This window comes from Agelaius tricolor, unplaced genomic scaffold (assembly GCF_023055355.1).
Source record: "Agelaius tricolor isolate 1412-34295 unplaced genomic scaffold, bAgeTri1.0.p SCAF_16, whole genome shotgun sequence".
Taxonomy (NCBI): Eukaryota; Metazoa; Chordata; class Aves; order Passeriformes; family Icteridae; genus Agelaius; species Agelaius tricolor.
Window position 1 is genome coordinate 20,483,229 of NW_027269276.1, and position 15,358 is coordinate 20,498,586.

General features: G+C 40.9%; 1 protein-coding gene across 1 annotated transcript in view; it reads right to left on the bottom strand.

Annotated features, from left to right (window-relative positions):
- Window positions 1–15,099, bottom strand: part of KLF13 (KLF transcription factor 13) — a 33,184-nt gene extending 18,085 nt beyond the window's left edge. Inside the window, exon 1 of the mRNA XM_071442052.1 lies at window positions 14,120–15,099. Coding sequence (XP_071298153.1) covers window positions 14,120–14,660 — 541 coding nt within the window. The 5' untranslated portion in view covers window positions 14,661–15,099. The remainder of the gene's footprint in view (window positions 1–14,119) is intronic.
- Between the last annotated feature and the right edge of the window lie 259 nt (window positions 15,100–15,358).

Genomic DNA, 15,358 nt, shown 5'->3' on the forward strand with positions numbered 1-15,358 from the left:
GACATTTCATGTGCACAGCAGCTCCCAGGATTTGGGGACAGGATGAGATTTCATTTTGCTAGAAGCCAAGCAAACAGAAGTTAGTGAAGTTGTCTTTGGCTGTAATTGTGAAATGTCTCCTTGTGAACTTTTGACTGGTTCAATCAACAACATCACAGTAACACAGCATGCCTGAAACATGGGGCTTCAGCATCTATAAGCACAGCTAAAGCTGTAAAGCTAAGTGAAAAACCTGATATTAAGAGTTTATTGCAACTGTGTGGAAGAAAGAGGGAGTGGGATTTCCTGTTATTTTATTCTCATTATGGCTGGATTCTTTGCCAGAAAGCAAGGTGGTGTTGAAGTAGTTTATGAGCAGCATCTGCCAATGGCCATATTGAGCATCCAGCTTCAGGGAACAGGCAGCTCTGGAAAGTAGTTTTATGGGCTGATAATCAAAAACTAGATCTGTTGCTTGACACAAGGCAGCTACCATTCAAGGTATACATAAAACTATTGCATACACACTAAAATCTTCTGCTCAGGTTGTTAAACCACCCTCCCTGTTTAAACAAAGCTTCAGGTTTTTTGTATACCATAGAGGAATTAGATTATATTGTAACAGTTCTAATGTTCTGAACTGCCCACTTTTAAAACAGGTAAACTTTTTAGAAAAAACAATTTTCAATTCAACATTCAACTCTTGCAAGTCTCATTTACATGTTCTATTTTGTAAATGCTTTCCCTGTTTATTTTGCATCTCCTTGCAGCCCCCTCAACCACAGCTGTATGAAAAGGGAAAAAGAGCACAAGTTACCTGCTCCTTTCTAGTTCCAGCTTTTTTCAGTCTTTTCTATGTGTCTCTACAAATGTTTTAAGCACATACCCATGCAGGCCTCATTCTCATATCAAATCAGAAAATAAGTACGAGAAGGTTTTCAGCACTTCTCTCGTTAACACCCAGGGTGTGACACAGCCTAAGTGCAGCTCAGCTGCTGTGACCACCCCGCCCTCCTGCCCGTTTGATGTCGGTTTTGAGGAGAGCGGGCGCAGCTCTGAGGGAGGCGGCCCCACCAGCTGCGCCTGACGTGTCAGGTCACAGCGTAGGAGAGAGGCCACGGCCAGGGCTGGGACTCCATGAATGGAGCATTTGCTGCATTGTGGAGGATCCAAGTCACGAGCCAATTGTCTGAGTATGACTCTGGATGTGAGACGTAACTAAAAAGCTGAGATCTTACGTAGAACGCAGACATATTTCAAAGACAACTTTGCCAAGGGCATCTTGATATATATAACATACCTTTCAAAAATAGAGAGGTGTTTTCAAAAAACTATCTTACTACGGACTCACAGAGAGTAATCAACTGGATTCCCTTTTTCATGAGCAAATACTTCTTTTCCTACTTTTCCATCTCAAAAGTAGTATTGAAGGACACATCTATACTATTTTAAAATTTCTAAAATATGCCATGGCCCCTTTAGCAGCTCTGTCTTCCTTTGCCTACTGCACCCATGTCTTCATTGCTTGCCTTTACAGAGCACTCTGTAAAGTGTTAAAACTCTGTTAAACCCAGTTACATGTCATTGCAGAATATGGTTTATTTGTATGAATGATGCCACAAGGGCTGCCCAACAGCCACCATTTTCTCTGTAAGGATTTAAAAACCTTATTCACATGTAAACCATTTCACCTTGTGAGAGATCAATGATTCTTTAGCAGAAATTCTCAATTCTATGCGTCCATATATGTCAGGTAAAAATTCAGTAGCTGTAAATGTAGGCAAGCTGTAGTAGAAAGGTCCCTATTACTTCCCAAAATATAAATTCCTAGTGCTCCAGCACATTTATTGCTGCTCTTCTACACTTGTTTGATTAAGTGTGCAGATCTATTCTCTAACAGACCTGCTCTTCTGGGTGAGGAGAGGAAATCCACTGGTCTTTCTGGATTTCTGAGGTGGAGCACCCATTTCCTGTTTGCAGGAAATTAGTTGACCACATTTAACACGCCTGACGCACAGGGGCTAATGAAGTACTCTAAAATACAGGATCTCATTGTGGCCAGATTTTTTCAGGAGAAGATTCCTGGGATAGGGGACTTCTATGAAATATAATAGGAATTGCACCATTACAATGGAATTCTAGGAGACATCAGTGTCATGTAAGTCTGCAGGCTAGTTCCAAAACCCTAGGCACAGGATATAATTTTTACTTTGAAAAAGATCACAGATTCCCTGCTGTTCTTAGTTCCATTTGGACTCCTGCTTAATCTAAATCTAAAGTCCTAAATCTGAGGACCACAAAATTATTTGAACCTTATTTCCTGTCCATATTCCTAGCTCTTGCTGAGCACAATTCTGGCAACCTTGGGTCTTGGGCTGAGATTCAAGAATTGCAATATGCAGAACAGCGAGGTTCATAAACTTGAGTAATTGGGAGGTTCTGTTACAACAGACAGACTGTGAATAAACCCAAAGAAAACAGGAATTGCAGCTTCATGAGTTGTGGTGTTGTACCCTGACTTAGCTTTGAGGGATTGAGATGATCCAATCATTGCTGTTGCAGCTTGACAGTGCCAAATGGGACAGCTTATTATTCATCCCAAAAGATGTGATGCACAAGTACTTTGAACTTGATTTTCAGCCAATTTGTTGGAACTTGCTTCTGCTTTCTTTTTAAAATTAGTTTTTAGAGCTCAATTTTAGAATTTGTGAGTAATGGACAAATAAGAGAAAAACTTAGATCTTAGAAAAAATGACTCATCATTACACTGCACAAAAGCAGGTATGTGTTTAGCATTTTTTTCAGAAGAGAAATACCTCAGCACTGTGAAGTTAGCTGTCTGCATGCTCATCAAGGTGTGTTTTATAATTAGAAGAGTCAAGCACAAGACTGACCTAGGAACTTAGGACTCTTTTTACATATTAAAAAAAATAGATATTAAAAAACCAAAGGTGGTCTGATTTCCAAGTAAGAAACATCTGTGCAGTGAAAATTACTGTTGCTCTTACTGTGTTAGTCTGTGAAACCACAATATATGTACTCAAATGAAAAAAGTACCAGCACAGTCACTTCTTCATAAAGGGAATACACCTTACAGACCTTACACGGCACTGATGAATGGTACAGCCTCCTTAGAACTATTTGATTGAGGAAACAGTTATGTGATAATGTGGATTTCTTTGCAAATGAGACTGGAACTCAGTTCCTCTACAGCATTCAAAGAAGAAAAACTATCAAGCACACCAATCACATCAGCTCCATCAGTGTTTCTGTAACAAATTTGTGTAAACCTCTAAGAAAGCAATTTGCATGTCAGCACTAGAAAGACAGCTTATACCGAATGAGTTTGAGTCTCCTGCAAACAACAGTGGTCATATCCAAGTGACAGTGTATATTATCATCTTTCCAAGGATCCTCCACACACAGAACCAGAGCTGGCTCTTGGAAAGAAGCTTTCAGCAAACATTTGGACAGAAGTTCAGCAGAGGTATGGAATGTTTTTCCAAACTAATTAGTCTGTAATTCACCTGCAAATGCTAACCTTAGGACCACAAGCTGATGACATAACCTCAGAAAGTACAGCTGCTTTTTCAAGAATTCATTACAAAAGCAAAGCACCAGCCAGATAACATTCTCTCAGAATATTTTTGTAACTTATTATATTCTTGATGACAAAAAATAAATTTTAGTAATTTTTGCCTTAAAGACAAAACTTAATCTAGTGATTTGTACAATCAAGGGGAACTAGTCTCTTGCATGTAGAAATTAAATTATGTTCCTGTAAACAATCTGTAAGAACACCAGTCAGGATTCTTTTTTTCACTGAGAAGTTTGATGTTAGACTGAGAGGAGGGAAGTACTCAAATCCTTATGAATCTATCAAACATGGTGAAAAGATGAGCTAGGATTTTTTCATTTTACAGAGTCCTAAAGCTTCAAGGAATGAACACCAGCCTATTAAATAATCTCATTTGAAATTATAAGGAAGAGAAAAGGAAGTATCAAGTAAAAGACATGGGTTTAAAACAGCCTATTATCACAGAGGTGATTTTGTTTTGATAAGGTCACTGATATTGGTTTCTCCAGAGGCCATACTGCTCAGAAAAATCACATTCAGAAATGCAGATAAAACAGACGAGTTCTACATGACTTTTTACCAGTAAGCAGTGTTAGCAAAAAGTCTCTAAAATGTGTAGCCCTTCACCATGCAAGCCCTTTTGGTATGAGTAGGGTGAGAGTCTATCCTTGGAGAGGAAAGCTGCATTTGCTTAGTCCACATTGCTTACTGGAAACTTCAGCCAATTACTGCAGTAGGGTAACAAGCAGAATCACAAAATGTTCTGTTCTTTTTGTTGTCCTTTTTTTTTTTTTTTTTTTTAAAGAACACCCCTTTGGGGACTGACTGAAACTTTTCTTAGAAGATACTGGTGCTGAACATCTGTACTTTGACAAGCAGTGTTTAAAAGCTGTTTCTCATTACACTTTTGTCTCTGCACTATATAGTTAGAGCTTTGTAAATTATCACTTTAGTATAAGGTATCTGACAGTCATGTTCCTAAACACATTTCATCTGCACGTCCCAGTTGTAGAAGTCTGGGACAAGGTTCATGGTAAGACGTTTGTGCCAGTTGTTGTACAATATTTGCTTACATCTGTGAGCGCAGCAAAAGTAACACTGTCATCTGCCTGACCACTTCATTCTCTGAAAGTGACCAATGACACTTTTTAATTAAAATGGCTCCCCAGAAGTTACACTGCTACATTTGCACTCCAAGCTCCACCGGATGTTGGCTTAAATCATATCTGATTTGGTCAGTGAGGTGGTGCCCTTAATGATATTATCCTGCAAACTGAAAGGAGATGCCAACACAACAAAACTCACTCAAGCTGAAGGAAAATGTGGAAAACTGGTGTAAATCTTTCAGCATGGTAATTACCTCGATCTTGCGTTGTATCTGAACTCGTTTGCAGATGAGATGTTAAGAAAGCTGTGGAGTTCCTAAAGTTTGAATGACGAGTAACATTGTTCTCACAACTTTCAGCTATGCTCCTCATAAGGTTACTTTTCCAGACCCCCCCCCCCCCCCCCCCCCCAACCTCTGGCAGTCATTTGAAAACCTCCAGCTCTTACCTGAGCTGCAGAATCCCTTGCAACAGTGCAAGGGATTCGGCAGTGCAGGTAAGAGCTAGAGGTTTTGGGCACAGGGAGAATTCTCCCTCCAGGTTCCACTATTTGAGCAATGCTGAGTTAATCTACCAAGTTGTGACAGCCTATTCCCCTTTCAAAGTCTCAGCAGCGCATGGAGGAGCAGCAGAATCAGAGTCAGGGTTCACTAAAAGTTATATTTAACTGTGCAAACCCACTTTTATGTGTATTATTAATGCAATGCTATATATATGCATATTACATTTGCAGGTGGTGGGTTAGGAAGAGGTTTCTTTCCCAATGAAACACAAGATTCTGTGCTTAAAAAACCCCATGTGTGTTTCCTTGTTAGGGACACTGAGAGTTGTTTTTTTTTAAGACAAGTGGTAGGTGATTAGCTAGAGATAGTCTTACCTCATATCATACAGCTTGAAGTAAAACTGATTCTATTAAATTCACACCTAGCATCTACTAAAATTAGTAATCAGTAATTAGAATTACTTTACCTCATGATCAAATTCTACATCTTCTTCGTCATTTGAAAAAAAAAAAAAAAGAGCTTTTTTGATACATTTCTTATAGACCTGTTTATGCTAGTAACATGTAGGGTACCTCCTACTTATGTAGGGGTACCTATAAATTCCAAAGTATTTGCTTTTCTGGTTGCCCACATATTTGCTAATACATTTCTATTTAAGCTAGAATTTGGTTCCAAATGTTGCCAGTCTGAGTAATTCTTAAATGCCAGTGAGAAGAATTCAGTAGTTTTCAGTGATGAAAGCTGGGGGAAATAGATTGTGTAAATATGGTACATCTTTGCATAAAGGGCAAAATATATATCAATGAGAATCCAATCTGAAAGTAATCCTTTGGGGTATTTAAGAAATTCAGTTTTGTTTTGGCCATGTTAGGAGAATTCAGAAGACATATTTACAAATACATCCTGAATTTATTATACAGTCATGCTAAAAATTCTATTGGCACTGCTTGTATAGATATATATATATACAGCAAATGGAAGTTTCCATTGACTTTGAGGGGCTTTCAGTGCTCTGAAAGCATAAGAAAGCTGCACACAATTTACATAGGGCTTGGAAAATATATCAATCACCAGAACAATCAAAAATTGCCATGGCCCCCATGTATTAATGCTCATCTGCAGTCCTTCTGCTGGCATTTAAAAGAGATTGCAAATTAAAATTCAGTAAGCCCCTACATATAAATAACAAAAATTAGTCCATGGTTCTGTGAGGTTTTAGCAGCATCTCTGTTCTATTTGTTATACCAGAATAAGGCCTAAATTACTAGATTAAAAATGTAGGAAAGCACTATATTCAACTGGGAGTTTTGCAAGAATGTAAAATAGTCTCTGAAGTCCCAGTCTAGTATGTAAATTTGTACCAATGTAATTTCATTTGTTTACCCTGAAAATGCAAAATAAATATTTTCCTGATCTATCAACAAACAGCTCATAATTTCACCAAAAATTTGCAGGAAACATCTGAAAATGTACTAATCTTTCTCAGCTGCCTCCATTCTAAGTTCCTGTAGTGGAAATACTGACGGTTGTTTACTTTAAAAAAGCTCAATACATCACTTCTGACTGCTTTACCTCACCTGATCTTACTCTGGAAGAATTAGCATTTCTGCTGCTCTCCTTCACCAGCTTTAAAAGCTACTCTTGAAGGTAGTAAGGCCATAACTAGCATGCCCATTCTGCTTGGGTATTTATTGTCAAGGATATTCTAGCTAGCTGCAGGACCGAGGCAGATGGAAAGATGCAAAACATGCAGCAGCAATACTGTTCTTTCATATGACTTTTTCAAGGTCCTCTATTCCAAAAACTCATATAACTTATAACCAAATAATAGAGAGTGGTCTGGTAGGAATATAGTGTGCAATAAATCTAAGATAGCTTATTGGTCCATTGACTGTAACATCAGCAGATACCCAGTCACCAGTATTTTGCCTATATTTCCTGAGAGCACTACAAAAGGACTGTAAGTGATTACAGCAAATCTTTTCCTTGCACTAGAGGTCATTTCAGGATATGCTTACTTTAGTACCATTTGACTTGTGCCAAGTTCGTGGTTAGTAAATGCTTTTTATGTTTAGGCTGCAAAAAAGCTTCTGAGGTCGTTTTTCTACAAGTAACCACAACGGTGGCAATCTGAACTTTTAAAATTTTTCTTTTATATTAAGTGGAGGCCCTGTAAGATCTGCTGAATCTGCAAGACCTGAAAAATACAGGATATGTGTGTCTGACTTCAGTGCCTGCACTTAAATAACCCACATTGTCTAGCTATTGTTAAACTGAAAACAGCAAGATAATGATCTCACTGCCCATGCAAATCTACCTCATAAAAGCCAAGTGGGTAACAAAGGGAAAAAAGTATACCTATAGAAATTCTACAGAAAGGACCCTTCAAAAGTTGTCCTGCATTTGAACAGCAGAGTATTTTTTTGGCTCTGTCAGCACCAACTACTAGACAGCTGATCCAAGATTTGAAGGGGGTGGGCGGAAGTTGGAACATGCTTAACTTAAAAAACAGAACTAGAAACCACATGTCCAATATAAACAAGTTCCAGGTTTCTGGTCTTGGATGTGCCATAAGCATGTTCAGCCAGACAATAACACAATGGAACAGTTGTTTTAAATGTTTAAAGGTGCTTTCTTTTCAGATGAAATCCAATTGTGAGTTTGTTTCATAAGGAATTTCAGTTTACCAAAAGGTTTGTTTATGCAAAACTTCTGTCAGATACACTTTCCAGTGTCTTGCAGAGAAATGCTACAGCAGGAAAGTCTTCTGCAGATCATTCTGAACACTCTTGTCCATAGGGCTGTGATTAATTTCTAATACAAACATAGCAATCAATTGCAACTGTCCATTCATTAAAAACCTTGCCTGCCAGTTTATTCCCGACTGTTTGTAAGACCTAGGTCTTGCCGCTGAGAAGGAAAGTGCTACAACCAGTGCCTAGGTTGAGGAAAACAACTGGAGAGTCATCCCTCTTCACTACTTCCAATAGTAATAGGTTTCATTACGCTGGCCCTATGTCCCACTTCCATGCTAAATGAAAAATGGTTTGTGGAAAGAGAAGTCTGTGATGTTTCTGATTTTTCATTAGACACATACTTGTAACAATGATAAGTACAGTTTTAGACACATAGTTGTAACAATGATAAGTACAGTTTTACTTTAAGTGATTTTTACCTACAATATCTAAATTCTGTTGTTACCAGAAACTTTATTTCTGTGTCTTCTGCATGATTAATACCTCCACAAAGACTGAGGAGAAAGACGGGGAAAAGGAAATAAAGGGAAGCCTTTCACAGAGAAACCTGTATAACCATCAGCACAGGTAGTTCCCCGTAACAGCTAATATTAATCAAGTGCGTGGTAAATACAGATGTCATCCAGCTGGATTCTCCATGCAACTAATTTAGCCCTAACTCTTTTGCAGCTGAATCTTACTATTCAGTCTTGAAGCGGCCACGGAAAAGGAGTGAGTAGGAATTGTTCTACTTTTCTTCCTGACTTCAGGTTCTTTTGAAACATGTTTTAAAATTTGCTTACTCTTTAAGAAGTTTATGCCCTGTGTTTATTTCAAAGACTTTTATATTAAAAAATTTATAGCATATATATTTTTTTTGTTCTCTTCAATGAACACAGATTGTTTGATCCAGGTTTAAAATCAATACTTTTAAATAAGAATTTTAGTCTTGAGAATTGCATTGTAGGGGGAGGACTCAGGCAGGACTTTGAGGGAAATTGTTCTATGTTTTCTACTGACTTTTTTTATATGTTGAAATTTTCTTAGAGGAAGTAAGAAAGGAGTTGCAGAGCACTTTCAGAGGAAACACAAACAATGCATTGAAAATCTGTATTGTTTTAAAAAATACAGGCTTATTAAGAGTTAAGATTATCAGTTTTCAGAAAAAAAGTAGCAGGCTGCTGAAGTTCCTAACACTGAAAAAGAAGGCTATTGCCTTAGGCTGGAAAGACAAATGTTTTGTGAGGCTGATATTTGAATCTGCCAGAAGCCATCATTTGGGCCCATCTCAGAAAAAAACCCAAAAAACTTATAGAAAATGTTTTGATGCACTCAGCAAAGTAAGGAGTGGAAGGCACTTAAGGGACACAGCAGCCTAGAGGCACCTTGCAGCTTTTGGATAATCTGGGTGTATGCTAATGAGACTGAAGGAAGCATTCAGAGCCTACGAGTTGTTTCTAACTTTTAACACAAGAAATCAAACCCAGGAGGCCCAACAAGCAGAGGGACAAATTCATTTAGTCTGTCTTTTTGCCTTTGGGAAATCTGTGCTAGGGAAAGGCCTTTTCAATTTCCTCTGGCATCCTGTCCAGAGGGAGTGCAGCTCTCCGTAAGTCCCGGTATGTAGAGCAGCCAAACTGGCAGCTCAGGAGGAAGGATTGAAGCACCAGCACCACTCATTTCATCCTGCTGTAGACAAGAGCTGTCTGCAGTCCTCCTTTACACTCCTCTTGAGTAGCACAGAAGGCCCTAGGTTGAGTTTCTTCTCTTGTAATCTTTTCCTTCAAAGCCTTGGGTCTTCACCAACTCTGCCTACCTGCTACACACATACACATATATGCCTTCAAGAGTCACTGTGTGCCTAGAGACAAGTTAAACCTCAGCCAGGTCTAGTCCATGGGTTTTTATTTAACTACCTATGGTTCTGGTAATCAGCAGGTGCTAAAACGGAAGATAAAGTTTATTTTTATGATAGAAAAATTTGCTTCTTACATTGGTTAATTAGTTTCTACACACAGGGATGGCATCTTTATTCACAGCTTAAGGGAAGCTGTGCTTTACTGTTTTGTTTTGAATTAACATAGTGTGACCAAATCAGACTTACTAGAACTGAAAGTGAAATCCAAACCTCTATTTAAAACAGGTAATTTGTACTTTACATAAAGGCCTCTTTACCAGCCTGAACACAGACCATATACTCCTCCTGTTTGTCCAGCCTGTTATGCTCTTGTCATACTTGTCACAGCAAGGTCTGATTGCTTTATTCTCAGATTGTTTTCAAATACCAATTACTAAGACTCTAGGCTGAGACTGGTGCCCAGTTCTCCTTAACTTCTGCTGATTTGTGCAGACTCATTTAATTCTGATGACTGACTGAAAAGCTGTTTCTGTGTTATGATGTGCTGCTTAGTGCTTAGAACTAGTAAGTTTAGAAGGACAGTTTAAAGAAGTTAAATTAAGGTTTATTTTGTGTTTTCTCTGCATTCCTGATGGTGATGGAGATGGCTAAAATCTTGAGAGGTCACAATGATTTGGTGGGGAGCTGCAATGCATAGGATTCTTGTGATTCCTGCTCAAAATGCCATTGTTTTTTTCTCTATGTATAGATGTGTAATACAATGCAATAAACTGGGACTCTCTACAGTCTCTCAGAACACAGTGGACCTGGACAAGGCTCTGTAAGATTGTAGCCTGTAGATTGCTATTAGGCTCTGTACTGTCTCCCTTCTACCACTGGTGCATCAAGAGACTAACTGGTTTCCAGTAACTCCAGAAAATGTGCTGAAAACCTTTGTGCTGAAAACCTGCTTAGATGAAGGGGAATTCTGTCATGTGAATTATTTATCTGATTTTTTGTAAGTCCTTTGTGTTTAGGAATTTTCTCAGTGGAGAGGATTTTTAAAATCCGTGCATCAATGAAACTTTTCTTTATCAGTGGGGTCAGTATAGCTTAGGATAAATGGGGGTGCTGCCTCTGTGGACCACAACAGAGCTTCCGAGATCCACAGGAAAAGTATTTGGACTTGACAACTACCCACTGACACTAAATATAACCTTCTGGTAAACATTAAAACTTCAAGGGCTTTGTGGCTGATGATCATGTTGAACTCCAGGACATTCAGTGAGAGACTAGAGTGGAAAACAAACATGAAAAGAAACATAGGGGGATGGGAACTTCGAAAGCTTGTGGAGAGAACAGAGAAGATTTTGGTGTTTTTTTTTTTTTGCCTGGTTCAAGGGTTTCCAGTGTAATAAAGCTGAAGTATTCATAAGGCTGAGACAGGTTAACCAGTAATGTACAAAAAAAGCTCACAAGAAACTGTGAATTGCTCCAGCACATTTTGTCCTAACAGGAGTACTAAAAAACACTGTACACTGAGTAATGAACAAAAAGCAGATGCTCTTGGCATTTCCATCTTGGTTCTTCTGCTTTAAATAGGACAATTAGCATCCTCTGCACTATGGTTTTTACGTCATGTATATAAGCTCTGATATCTGGCTATAATTATCAGAAGGATTTCACACAGAGCACCAAACAGCTGGAAAATAGTATCAGCTCTCAGTCCCTATCAATGTGGGCTGGATTTGATACAATAATACTTGGAAGGTTCTTTATCTCTTTGACATAAGCTCAAGGATCTGGTCTATCCTTCCTAACACCATGAAGACCAAAACCTTTACTTTCTCAGCAAAGTAACAGACAAGGACAAGCAAGTTTCTAAAGCAGATCATAAACTGTTTTTTCAAGTATCTCTTGCATGATCATCCATTATCTTCTAGCCTGCAATGCTGTCCTCAGCCTTCAGGTCACCCCTAAATACCAGCTCATCTAGTCTTACAGCACATGGAAGAAGTTCTGCTCCATAGCAGAAGTTTTGACCACTCTTAGCAAACATGGTTGGGACTTAGTTGGATAGGTGTTTAAAGCAGCTTCCATGTGTAGCTGGGGCACTTTCACCACTGCTCTGTGAGGTGGATAGCCATCACCCTGTCTATCTGACAGCTGGGCAGACTGATGTGTTACTTGACTAGTTCAGGATGACTAGAAAGCAGAGAAGACCCAAAGCCCTCGTTCTAAAGCAGTAAAACACCAATGTGTTTGTAAGAACAATCATTTACCAGTGCTGGAAGTGATCACTTTCTCTGTTAGTTTAACTCTTCTTGTCTTACAAACTTTTTTCAAGGCTGTAACAACTTCTTTTAAAGATAGAAAAAAAAATGCAAACATCTTAGAAAATATTCTGCAAGGAGAGTAAGAGGCATTTAAGCCTGTTTAAAACTCAATCTAAACAGAGACAGACCTGTTGCCAGTGAGGAGGGAAACTTGGCAGCTTTGCTTAAAGCTTCCCACACAGACACTGGAGACGAAAGAAAACAAAGAAGCTGTAGTCCCTGAGGGTCCTGCCACTCCCTGGGCAAAAACAGTCCCTTCCCTGCTTTTCCTTTAGCTCTCAGACACACATGTGCTCTCTTAGTGCCATTAGTACAGCAATAACCAGTTGAGCCCTACAGTCGTGGAAAAAATACAGGAAATGAAGAGTTAAAAAAAAAAAGGGAAAAGAGAAAAAAAAAAAAGAGAGAACTTGGAGGCGAGCCAGCGTCCCCGAATGACTCCGCTCTGCCGGCAGCCTGGAGCGACACTCCCCGCCGGCCCTGCCCTCCCTCCTCTCCCCGCAGGGCGGGCATGCCAAGCCCTCCTCTCTTTATCAGGGCTGGAGTTCCCCTTCTTGGTCTCTGGTTGGAAACCCAGAAACGTTTCTAAATTTATCTTTCCCTTTCAGGACAATGGCAAATGCCAGCAATAAGAGAGCAAAAGAACTGAAAATTAATGGAGACAATTCCCTGCAAGCCGAGTGGAAACACCTTTTCTGTATAACTCCCAAGGCGGCAAAAAGCAGTTACACAGTGCAAAGCAGGACAGGCTGCCTGGGGTGCCAGGAACACACTGTTCCTTTGGCTGTGTGCCACAGGGAATTGTCCATCCATATGCTCAAATTTGATGGGGCTTTCTTCTCTCCCACAGAGAGCAAAGCATACCATCAAACTAGACTGGCTCTTACTTTATCTCAGGAAGGCAACAGGAAAAGCTGAAGGCATGCTGAAAGTAAGGCCAGCATGGGTGAGGCTGACACCTCAGAGCTAAAACTGCTCAGGAGTTGTGTCATGTTTAATTCTGAGGATCTCTTTCTTACTGCTCTTTTTGAGAGAGTTGACCATACATCTTAGCAAACTAATTTGCCATCTGAAATTACTCAGTGGAACGTCTTGCACAAGTCTGCTCTAGTCGGTGTGGTGCCTCCACACATGTGCTATGATTGGTGCCTTCAGCAGAGACTGGACTCCTCAATTTTTGGTGTCCACTTTCTGACTGGAAGCCATCCTGTTTCCCAGCACCAGGCAGAGGCGTGAGGTGTGGCAAGTCATGGGGCCTATTTCAAGATGGCCCTCCTAATACTTTCAGTGCAACTTTCTCAAGGCTTGCAAGACTTCCATTTTTTCTGTGGGTGCATCTCATAAATTACAGTAGCAACAAAAAAGTGCTCAGCCTTCACCAAGAAGTAAGCACTGAACACTGATGAGTACAAGTTATGGGTTGCATTCAAATGTTTTTTTCTTTTGAATTTGGTCCTACCCAGCTGCCGAAAGCATTTTAGACACTGCCCATATCCCCCTCTCTCCTCACTCATGGTGTCTCCTTGCAACTCGTGTTCAGCCTCTCATCTACCTTCTGCTTACTCCAGCTTTCACAAAGTGTCTGCTGAAAAAAACAGATACACAGCCATGTAGGTGCCTCTAGAACATTTAATTTAAAAATATCAAGAGTACTGATACTTGCATGGGAAGTGATAAGCTGGTATAAAGAGAGGGACTGGAGCAGGGAGTAGGGAAAATGGGGAGGTAAGAAGTACTGGAAAGGGAAGTAGAAGACACACAGAACAAGAAGGCCAGCAGCTAAAAATTACAGCTTGGTACACACAGGTGACCCGCATGCCATTCCCTATGACATTAATAAAAAAGGGCAACATTAGCTTTGAATCTATGCCCAGTAAGGGTTTATTCCCAGAGGGGTTTTTTTTTGTTGTTGCTGTTTGGTTTTCCCAAGCTTGAGTTCCGAGAGGTGAAACCATAACAGTGGCCAAATAAAAGTTTGTTTGGTTTTGTTTTTCATTTTAATTACCAAGCTGTAACAAATAAATCTCTGGCTGGATTGTAACTAACCTGTATGGGTCCTTAGATGAGCTTTAAGATGGGAAGATTTGCCATAAACTTTTTCACACCCCACATAGTGGCATTTGTGCTTTTTCTGGGGTGATCCAGGGTCAGTCCAGCTTCTTATGCGTTTGTTCTTTTGTCTGGGGCTTGGTTCATTTACTGCAGCCAGGCTAGTAGGTGTGGCTGCTCTTTCTCCTCCGCTCTTACCAGCTGAAGACAGACTTTCTTCCCCAAACTCCTTAGGAGCAATAGAAATGTGTATTTGTTCTGTTATATCAAGCGTCTCTGTTTTTTCCGTCCTTAGAGCAGGTGAGTTTGGGACATGCTGGTTCAGATCTGCTAAAATGCTAGCCACCACAAGTAATGATGATCCATTGTCTTTCCCGGTTTCTCTGACTTCCCGTCTATCTTCTCCATTGGATGAAGGAAGTATTGCTGCATCAGGTTGGGGATCAGGCTCCCCTTTAGGACTATGGATAACAGCACGACTTGACATAGAAACAAGGCACTCTGCTGCAAAATGATCCACATATGCTGCTGTTGCCATTTTTCATAAGTTTAAAAAGAAATCCAAACAGACGAAGACAAAAAAAAACAAACCCAACACAACAGCGCTCTTTCCCTTTTTAAAAAGATTACTCAAGCACACTTTTCCCTCCCTTATTTCTTAGGATCGGTTTGTAGGAGTAAAGGCTGATATCGCAGCCATCAAACCCACACTTTGTTCGTGACGATCACACCCAGCTTCTCACTAAATCGAAAAAGCGTTGGCGGTCCAATGGAAGAGAAAAAGAACAGCAGATAGATCCTGGCACTGGCAGCTTGTTGCTCGGAGAATGGATTAGTGCCGTTTTCTCAAGAAGGCAACGAGCTGGCGATGCGGTCTCGCAGCCCTCCCATCGCGCTGTGACAGCGGACCCGGCGCTCCCCGTTATCGCTGCCCGGAGCCGCCCGGACCCCGCGGGGCGTGGCCTGGGGAACATCTGGGCGTGACGTCAGCGCGGGGCCGCAGCCCGCGCCAGCAGGTGGGCGGCGCGCGCGGGGGGCAGCGCCCGCCGGCGGGAGCAGGCGCGCGATTGGCTGGCGGCGCGCGCGGCCGGCACCCTCCGCCCCCGCCGCGGCCGCAGCGCGCAGGGCGGCGCGCGCGGACCCCTCCGCCAGCCCTGGGCGCGGCCGGGGAGCTCCCGCGCCTTTGGCTGCCTCCCGTGCGCACTCTGACGTACGCGAGCGATTCGGTAACACCCG